Source organism: Buceros rhinoceros, unplaced genomic scaffold (assembly GCF_000710305.1).
Source record: "Buceros rhinoceros silvestris isolate BGI_N320 unplaced genomic scaffold, ASM71030v1 scaffold47040, whole genome shotgun sequence".
In the NCBI taxonomy this organism is placed as follows: Eukaryota; Metazoa; Chordata; class Aves; order Bucerotiformes; family Bucerotidae; genus Buceros; species Buceros rhinoceros.
In genome coordinates this window covers 24014-34735 of record NW_010389908.1, presented here as the reverse complement: position 1 = coordinate 34735, position 10722 = coordinate 24014, and the positions used below count along the sequence as shown (strand labels likewise).

The window sequence follows — 10722 nt, the reverse complement described above, 5'->3', positions numbered from 1 at the left end:
AACGGTATGATCGCTAACAGATGATGAGCCAGCCCGACAGCATGGTGACAATCCGTCACACACTGATACGAGTTTGGATTCTGAACTGAAGCCTCAGCTGTTGAATCAGAGAGGCTGGAAAACTGGCAAAGGCGTAGCACTGCTCTCCCAAAGAGGGTGTGGGTCACAGCAAAAGGACGCTTGGCATCATGCTCAGGGGAATGTTTTGGCTCACACAAGGCCTGGCTCTGACAAGTTCTGAAGGCTCAGGCCTACTCTGCAGGGGAACATATTTTTATGACGCAGGGCCTTTGATGGGACTCTGGGTAGGAGTTTAGAAGAGGGCTGACATAGCTGTACACCTGACTGCAGATGAATGGGGAACGCGTGACTACGTGTCTACAAGTAGCTAACATGAGCAAGAACATGGAGGAGTTTCTGTGAAGATAGCAAAACTGGCATATGATCCTAACTTTTTCTTAGAAAATGAGAAAAAAATTCTTGCAAGTTGCACTGTATTTTCTCAATTGACAGTATTTGAGCTGATATCCTCTGAGCTTGAAAAAGAAATTTCATTTTGGAAAAGAGCTTTCACAACTCTGAGATAAACATCACTAAACTCGGATCATGAATTACATTTACTTTATTTACTTTAGTATTACATGCATTTTAGACACTGATTCATATCGTTTCTTTGCACAGTCAGTGATTCTCCATGTACAATAACCATTGCTGTTGTGGTGAAATTCAGCAGCATGCACTGCACACACTCGTGTGCAAAGGAATTGTTTTCAGTTAGAAAATTCTCAAGTCATGACTTCAATACATACAGTTTTATTTGGTTTTATGCAGACATTGCATAGTTGATGATCAGCTTCTCAAGAAAGACTGGAATTGTGGTACCAGTATGGTTGAAGCGGATCAAGTAGCAAACAAGAAGATTTGAAGAAGAGGCATAACTTTCAGGGTTGAAAGGTCAGCAAGTACAGCCTAGGATAAAAAACAAAAAGGCTTGTTAAACTTGACACGTGAGTCAAATTGCTTTAAAGCAAGTCAAGAAATCAGAAAAAGATTAAAATACTGACTAACAGTATTTTTTACTAACAGTAAACAGTTATTTATTACTAACAGTAACTAGATTCAGACCTGGCTAGAACAAATTATGCTGTTTTATATGTTAGTACCCTTATTTTTCACTCTAACATTTCAAAGAAAAAGCATATGTTTACGTATATAAACCAAGTAACTTTATTCTAGCCTTTAGCCTTACTTCAAATATACATGGCATCATGGGTGAATAAGGAGTCTAACATTTCAACTTGCTGCTAAAAATAATTGGGAATTAAGAATCCTTATCCTGTGGCTTGGCTAGTACTTGTGAAGTAAATCCAATGTAATGACTCAAATAGTCAATGTCTTCTCATGAAAGTGTGTTTAAAACAAAAAGTCATCACAAGCTCTCAAAGTTTGGGAAAAAAAAACCATCACCAGGTTTTTGAAAAAAAAAAAAATTACTAGAGATAAACAATAATAATCTTCATCTTAATGACTTAATTTTCTTCATTTCCCATGGCAGTACTCTCAGTGAAATTTCAGATTCAGTATTGGCAAAAGTAATCTTGTAAAAATCTTTGTAATATCAAAAAGCACAGAACCAACTGCATTAAAAAATATTGAGAGAAAACATACAAACCTCTACAATATTTAAAAAAAAAATCCCACAAACAGAGATTCTGTGTGAAAGTTGAAAAAAAAAAATTCGTACCAAATAATTTGACAACACTCCATTTCTGCAGCAAATAGACTGTCTTATTTCCCTTTACTCCAGAAAAGCAGCATTATGTACTTCATGTTCACAATTTTCTTAGGTTTTTTATCTACGGTAAGAATTCAGGCAGAAAGATTTGCACTATGTACCATGCGCCACGCGAAGCTTAAGTTACTCCTGTTGGCAAAGCATCAGAAACTATTTCAATCTCTTCTAACTGAAACTTATCCTTACTTCAGCTGCAGCCAGTGACGTCACCTCCATCAGGTTGACTGCTCGGAAAGCAAACACAGCAGCTGCCAGGACTGAAAGAAAATGCCCAGTATTTAAGTTGCTGACCTGTTAATTAGTGGTTAGAATTAATCTTGATGTAAAATACCAATTCTCACTCCCTTAGAGTAATTATTTTGATTCTGAAGAACGATAACCACGAATAGCTGGTATCTTGGCCACTCTTTAAAACTGACAGGAAAACCCAGAACGTTATTTCAGAAAAGTCTGAAATTGCTTGAGTTTAAGATGACTAGCTTTTAATTAAAGGGACAAGGTGATTTACTGTTTGTTCATTTCTAAGGCAATAATTTTAATTTCTTTAAATAGCAATATTTCAGTTGCGAATATAACATTTTAAAAAGTTTATTTTGTACTATCTTATATATCTCGCTACTGAGTTGTCCTACACATATAAATGAAAGCAAAACTTCTATTCACCTACTTTGTATTTAACAGGTTACCCTTTAAAAGGTTACATGCGTTTAGAACCCCCATCATAAACCTTGAATAAATCTCAGGACATTATTTCCTTGATAAAAAATAAGTACAAAACTTTCAAAGTCTCTTAAAAAATAGGACTTTAAAAGAAGAAATCCAGCAAAATCAGGGGAACCCTCACTTGCTGTAAGTACTTGCCATAAATGAGTAACATGAATCTTGTATTTTGTGAAAGGTGATGAGCTCATTTATTGTTACCACTGAAGCTGGGAGAACATCCTATGTTCTGTTCACAGACCGCTCAGCATTTTTGAGGGGCTATCATAAAAAAGAACCACCTGGCATGTTTTTGTTAGAGAAGCAGTATTTATGGAATTCTAGTTTCCCAAAAGTTATACTCTGTGACATGAATGTAATCTGCTTTCAGCATTCAAAGAGCAACTATGCCCTTCTCGTCACAAAACACATTGAAGCTAACACGTATTTGGCTTACATCCACCTGGACTTAATACATTTTGTAAAAATAAGTCTATTACCAGCAAGAATTTCTAAAGAGTTGTATCCCAGGATTCTGTCCCACAGAAGCAAGAGCTGATCTGTAGCTAAATAACCAGAAAATGCTCGTACCATCCATTTAAATGAAATTCGTAGCCTGCAAACAAGTGATAAATAACAGTTATTCAATTTCTGTCTCCCATCATGGTCAGACCTCTCTAAACTGAAAATATTTCATCATTCATCTGCATTTCTTTTCCAAGAAGAATAGCCATTTTCTCTTGCTGCATTAATCATCAGTATTTTCTTTTGCAACAGCCATCAGAAAACTACTTAGCATCTCATTTGACAAAGTACGAATATCATAAAAATACTCTGACCAAACACACACATTAGAGGGATCCTCAGCTATTATTGCCCCCAATGTTTCATCCTTTCTCCTATTATGCTATTATGATGGATACCAATTATAACAGCAAGACTTTCAGGTTCTATTGCACTTGGTGCCATGAGTACTCTATACAATGACAGCTTCTTGCTCCCTCTTCCCTTCCAATACCTTCTGCTATAACTAATGTATCTCCGTATCTTCTGTCCCCCAGGAAATAAATCACTGAGTTCCATCAGATCTGACATGAATAACTGAAACTTAGCTGAATAATGCAGCATTTCTCATAGAGCAATTCCCCTCTCTTTTTAATAGAACACACAGAAGAAATGCACAAAGCACATATATGCAGGCTAGACAAAGGACTCCCAACTGATTTTCAAGAAAAAAATGGCACATTGATGTTTGCACTTTTGAATAATTTCCCACATACTTTAAATTCCCACTACAGATCAGCGTTCTCAGAACAGTGGATCTGCAACATTTGTAGCAAGTCAGCAAGAAGTACTTACGGCTGAGCCCCAATTTCTCGAAGGTGGTAAAAGAGCTGGGGCAGATGGGTTTGTAGAAGAGTCTCAAACAGCAAACACAATGATACAATGCCCTAGTGAAACAAGACCATATCCTGAATACTAACACTCATACTGTTAAATCTGAGAAAACAGTATCAGCCTGTAAGTACGCATGAATTTTTAATTCAAGCAATACAATACTATTAATGACATAACACACACCTCAGGTAAGCATTGCACAAGCAGCTCTAATGCCTTCAGTCACTAAAGCCTTGCTCCTACAATTCTATATATGTATTAGCAACGTGGTAAGTTGTGATAGTCTCTTCCTCCTCTAAGTTATTTATGGTATTTGTATGTCAGGGTCTAAGTACTTAGTGGATTAGTATAATATGACCTAGTTGAAATATTTCCACTTTGATGAAATAGGCCTCAGCGCACTAAAAAAACAGAGGATGTGAAAAACAGTACCTCTCTGATAACTATAAACAAACAGCAGTGGTAACTACAAAAAAAAAGTTAAATGTAAACACAGTTTAAAATTTCATTTAAAAATTAACATGAAAATGAATAGATTCCTGTCTGACCCATTTCCCTGCTATTAATGACTGAAAGCACAAAGCACAGCCTTGCAATGGTATATCAAGGAAAGTATTTTCTTTTAACCAGGAAACATTTTCAAGAAGTAATATACCTATTCAGCATTTTGTGAAGAAGGAGAAAAAAAAAAAAAACATATTTACTATGTTTTATTCTTCAAAAATAGAAGATAAGCAAATTTCTACATTTGTCATACATTCAAGGCAGTTGGTCCTTGACATAAATTATTTAAATTCATCCAGCAGTGATAAAAAAGCATGTGCCGTCACACAAAGATACTTGAGTTAAAGAAACAGGCATTAATTTCATAGCACTGAAACATCATCTGTATCTGTAAAACTATATTTTAGCCCCTCTACATCAGAAAATACTTTAAAGTGTGCACTTACAAGTCATTAATTAAAATGAAAGTGAGCATGCATTTATGTGACTTCTTGAACTGAGAAACCATTTACACAAAAGATCAGACTCAACCCCCCCCTACACCCTCATAAAATGAAAACGGTATTATTTTTAAGTATATGACATCCTATAGCAAAGTTGCAAAGTTCATTGACATAGAAGAAAAGAATCCAAACTGGAATTACCTAATAACTTTTCCAAGCTGGCCTGAAATATTGTATTATATTTAAAAGGATACGTTTCAATCACATAGAAAATCATGCCACTGTATCTTATGGTTCCACAGCAAACAGAGTATCAAGTGAGTGGGTTTTAATTCCTAATGAACTTACAGAGGGATGAGAAGAGATGGAATGGAGTCTGAAGAAAAAACGCACATACATCTCACGGAATATCTGATACAGTTTGGAAGGTTCATGGTACAGAAAACAAAGCGGAGCAACTGAAAGAATAAAAGAATTATAATTGACTCAACACTGTAAACTGCTAAAAGAGTTCAATGATTAAGTGCATGAAGTATGAGGAAAAAACAAGAAATTTATAGTAGCACAATTTATAAAAACAATACTAAACCAATTATTTAGAAGGAAGTATTTTATAATAGTGTCTGTCATTTGATGTAATAAGTTAAGAAAAGGCATACAATACACTCTAGGTAATAGTTCTATATATTTCAAGAATCTAAACTAATTAGAACCTGCTTACTATAATGCTGTCTTCCAAAGCATAAGAAATACACTTTAAGGGTAGTTTCTCTGGGGTGCAGGGCAGTGATATGCTGAACAATGCAAGTTTTTTATTCAACCAACTTCCAAAGTGTCCTTGGGCTAGTGACCATCTCTGAATTGGTTCCTCATTTGTAAGACCATAATAATGGGTCTTCATAATAATGAAAATATTAAAAATCAGCTTTCGGTTGCTGCAATAGCATCACGTAAGTATGTCAGGCTGACAGAGACCTGTTTATTTCTTGTAAGATAAGAAAACCATGGAGATTTGGTAGTTCACTGTTCAGAAGTCTTTTACTATACCCTGTTCAAATGAAGACTTGGCTAGAAGCAGCAGTTTGCAAACTTCTTGGTAAAGCAGTAGTTCTCAAACTTTTTTTCAATTGGTCCCTTTATTCTTTTTGTAAAAGTCCAGCATACAGATAAATCTGTTGTATGTATATTCTTCACAAACATAATCAGATCCCTCCCCTTGCTACTCCATTCATTCAATGGATGTTTCACAGACGGTTGTTTTACATATATTTCTCTAAACATACGTAGGTCACTCCAAAAGTAATGCCTACTATTTATTTCCATGGAAACTGCAACAGATACAAAGAGTGCAGTAACACCATTTGATAGAGCACATTCTCAGCTACAAAACACTGGTTTTTGACACAGTCCCCACCACTGGCTGTGCATTTTCACCAACAATGAACAAGAGCCTGTGTGCCACGCTCGTAAAAATCTGCACCAGTGGAGGTGACCCACCATCACTGTCACCACTGCTGAACACGCCACCCACCTCCTCCCTGCGCTGACACCCACTGTTTGGTCTCCGTAAACGTTCAGCAGCATCGACGAATGTCAATGGGTGCAATTTTTCCCTCATGGAGGGATTCAGTTACACACCTTTGCTCCATAGGCACTGTCATGTCAGACACTGTGTTGTCAGATGGCCCCTCTGCCGCCGTCTATCACACAGCAACAAATTTAACAGAATATTGGCGGGAAGGTTCAACCTCTACTGCCAGACCAGCAACATCCACCTCTGACAGCATGGGCCAACGTAATAAATCAGGAGGCATTACCTTTGGAGGGGCCCCCATACTTCTTATCTGACCACTCAGGACATCTACAGCTCCATTTTACAGGTGCATTCATCACGGATGACAGCTTACATTTTAACACACCCACAGGCTCTGTTTCTACAGTCACCTTCCCTTTTTTATTCACACAAAGCTAGGAATATGGATACATTTGTCTGCATATGTATACATATGCACATAGATCTATTTACATTATATATATACGTGGGTGCATGCATGTGTGAATTAATATTCATATATATATATATCAGAGAAGGTGGCTTAATTAGAAAGTAGTGGCATATGTGTATGAGAGGTGGGGTGCTAACATTTCTGCTGTTCACAGAAATGTGTATTTACACTGGGGTGAGAAAAACTTAGGGTGTTACCAGTGTGTATGTTTTTAATGATCGAAGATGGAGGTGGAAGACTTGGCAGTGTACGTATGTACATAAAGACCAGGAGGATAACAGAAAACAGTGCCTGACAGTTGGCACCCTACGATTGTATGCATGCGAACACACAAAAACGTACAGGATTTACATAAGGACCTGGATGACTCCTCCTATAGAAATACAGTGCGGAATACACAGGGTGCTCTGCTTGGTCCCACTACCTATCCACAGCCTGGAGTTACACTACTGTGTTTCTGCTCCCTTGCTGTTCAGCCTCCCCTCTTCTCACTACCAGCATATTCTGAGCCATTGCTAAGAGACAGGACAGGAGGGAGGGAAGAAGCTCACACATAGTTTAAGAGATAATGTTCTCTCAAATCCAAGTATTTTGAAAAGCATTTAGATAAAGAAGTGAAAGTCTCCAACTGAGAACCTAAGGAAGAGTTTGTAACTAAGCTGTTTGTGACCTCAAAGACTTAAGATCCCTTAGGTTCAAATTTGCATTTAATATTTAAATCACCTTATTAATGATCGTGTGATCACGATTACACTTTATAAACACAGCATTTTAAGTATAATCTCAAAATCTGCCCTGTGATGCTATGAAGACCTTTGGTAAATCAAAAGAAAAAACTGAAAAGCTGTAACAAATAGTCTAATGTTGTTCAAGTATCTCTGCACTAGCCACCTTGTTACATCTGAGACCTGAGGAGACTTTTCTGCTTTTTTCCTAGAAATTTTGTTGAAATTTGACCTTTCCTCTGTGCAGTAAAGTAGTGACCATCCTATTACTTAATGCTCCTTTAACACCTGTTCTGGGCAAACCAATAAAACATCTGGCCTTTCACATAATTCATGTTTTCAAGAACTCTTTTTACAGGTAACTTGATCTACCCAGAAATAAAACACAAGAAAACAGCACTGTCAACAAACTTTCTCCCCAACACCCGCCCCCCCCCGCCATACATCAAGATGCATAGCTCAGCTATTAGCTCTCAAAGAAGGAACTCCCACAGGGTAGTGAGCTGCTATGTAAGTAAAGTGAAACAGACTGGAATTTTTCAAATTATACACAACAGTCTTCACAACAAAGAAACAAAATATACATAAGTTTAAAAGTTTCAGCTTTTAATGCAATATGATAAAAAGCAATCCTGAGGTTTTAAGTTTATGAGTCACACTTACCATACATAGAAAAGCCATGAAAAGGAATTACACCTACAAAACAAAAACATTTCTTTTTTTGTTCTTTATATCCATGGAGAAAAAAAACCCATTTTTTTCACATGCTTCTAAATTGTATTCTGCTTACCACAGGAATAAAATATTTCCTTGTTATGGCACCTGCATTCTTAGATCACAGTCAAGCAAATACTTAAGCACAGGAATTGTATCACTTCAGTACAACCAAGTATTTGGTGTGTGCTTAAACACATGCTATAGTTCCTAGAAAGCCAAGAAAAGCTCCGTTTCCATGATGTTATTACATATAAACTTTGCTGAAACCAGAACCTAATTTCAGATACATAACAACCTCTAAATGTCATGCGTTGACAAGGAGGGAGCAGGAAAAAAGGAGGCCAAAACCCCTAGCAATTCATGTAGTCCTCAGATAAAACATACCAAGAGGACTTTGCAGTTTTTTCATGATAGTTATTCTTTCCAGCTGATCTTAGCTCCCACTCATTAATTTTCATGTAGGACTGGTAAGAGGGAGCTGCTTTGGCAAAAGGTCATAAGGACAATGCTTCATGGCTACAAAGCTGCAAAGAATTGCAGAGCAAGAATGGAAGAAGGGGGAACAAAAATACGTGCTACAACTGACACCACTAGAGCCATAGCTACAACTGACACCACAGAAGACATAAAATACAAGGCCGGAGATACAGATTTAAGATTGGTGATGTAAGGCCTTGAAAGCCAGAGCAAAGAGCTTGAACATAAAATACAAATGCAGCTCAAAACCAAGGAAAGGATTCAATAGACAGGGATTGAAATGGTAAAAATAAGAGATTAAAAAAGAATTTGAACAATGGAAGTAACAACAGCAATGATATTAATTTATTATATAGCTTAGTTATGTGGGAATTTTTTTAATGAACACAGATTTTGAAAGGAGAAGACTTTAAGGTGTGGTTTGTTGAGTACTGTAAAGCTGGGGGTCAGACAGTTTCAGCATGCATCGTTCAGATCCTGTAAGTGGTGATACAAGATTGGAAAACAAGCTGCTGCACCAGAAGATGTTTTCCTCTCCTTCCCACGCACACAGACAAACTCCTTATGTGACTACTAATACCAGGCTGAATGTGGTTTTGGAGCAGCTTCAGTGCAGCTTACTTCTTTAAGTTAATGAATCCTACAGAATAACAGCGAAATGTAATTTATAACAGAAAAAGAAGTCATCATGTATTTGAGAAAAAAATCCTGTATCTTTCCAATCTACCACTAGAGGAGGCAATAGGATAATTCTTACCATTTGGAGGATAGAAGACAGCGTATTCTTCCATTCCAAGTTTTCCTGTGAATCGTCAAACCACAATTAAAATGTGATTAATCAGTTAAAAGGTGTAAAGATTTAAATTTAAAAGAGATACAATTACAAAAATCTTAAATAATTACACTATTGACCATTCCATATTGTCTAAACCAAGCAAGTGATGCAATAGGACAGGTATGGCATCAGTTATAAGACTAAAATGCAGTACCGTGTGGGAGGATGGCAAGCAGCAAAAAAGAGGAGGAAGATTTCAGCAATGCTATCCCATTTATTTTATTTGGGTGTGTCTTACAAGCCCTAAAGGTGTTTGCTGCAGACCCTGAAGACAGTGAAGCTCTATGAGGGGATAAGGTTAAGGGATTAGTCTGTCATGCTGCAGTAGACTGACCTAGGGACAGGAAAGGCATTTAAAAAGATGTAAGAACAGATAAAAAAGATATTCAATGCTTCATTAACCCTGCAACAGAGAGGAAGACAGATGGTACAGTTCTGAAATAACAAAAAACCCCATTTAAATAATCTGTTAGATACAAAAGATTAAAGTGAAGACAAACACTGATACTGAGTATAGACTGACATATTTTATCTTCTCTGCAAAATGAACATGTTATATTAGTTAACCATATTTTAACTACAGAACCTAATAATTTAAAATCCGCTATTAAAAAATTAACAATTTATTTAGAAATACAGAAGTGTTTTCAAGCATAATTACAACTAATTGAAAACTGTAATTATTTTGGTTTTAAAATGAGAAAAATCAACTAGAAAATGTAATTACTTCTATGAAATTCATAGAATATTCAGAGATCCTTTAGATCTCTGTGAATTTTGTTCACTCTACACAGAAGAATTTAGCACAGGGAACTTTTGTCAGGTTCAATGGAATCTAGACTTAGATATTTTCCTGTAGCATGAATTGACTGAATTAAATTCAAAATTACCCTGCAAAGCTCTTGCCTACTACCCCACGAAAATAAAACCCGGCATCTTGCAATTACAGAAATCAGTTGTTTCATTAAACTAAAAACAATTTTTTACTTTTCCTTTCCATAGTTTGCCTGCTGTACAGCCGGGAGTTGCAATGTGGAAGGAGAGTATTTTTAGCACAAAGCACATCTCTTGGAAAGTTAGCCAAAAATAGGACCCACAAGCCTTTTGGATTTACACCGCACAG

At 36.6% G+C, this 10722-nt stretch overlaps 1 protein-coding gene across 1 annotated transcript in view; it reads right to left on the bottom strand.

Annotated features, from left to right (window-relative positions):
- Positions 1 to 609: 609 nt before the first annotated feature.
- The window catches only part of TBC1D19 (TBC1 domain family, member 19), a gene marked incomplete at its 5' end in the record, with an annotated part of 32299 nt that continues 22186 nt past the window's right edge, over positions 610 to 10722 (bottom strand). The window contains 7 exons of the mRNA XM_010135475.1: positions 610 to 969; positions 1982 to 2052; positions 2995 to 3110; positions 3854 to 3945; positions 5188 to 5297; positions 8234 to 8266; positions 9522 to 9566. Coding sequence (XP_010133777.1) covers positions 901 to 969; positions 1982 to 2052; positions 2995 to 3110; positions 3854 to 3945; positions 5188 to 5297; positions 8234 to 8266; positions 9522 to 9566 — 536 coding nt within the window. The remainder of the gene's footprint in view (positions 970 to 1981; positions 2053 to 2994; positions 3111 to 3853; positions 3946 to 5187; positions 5298 to 8233; positions 8267 to 9521; positions 9567 to 10722) is intronic.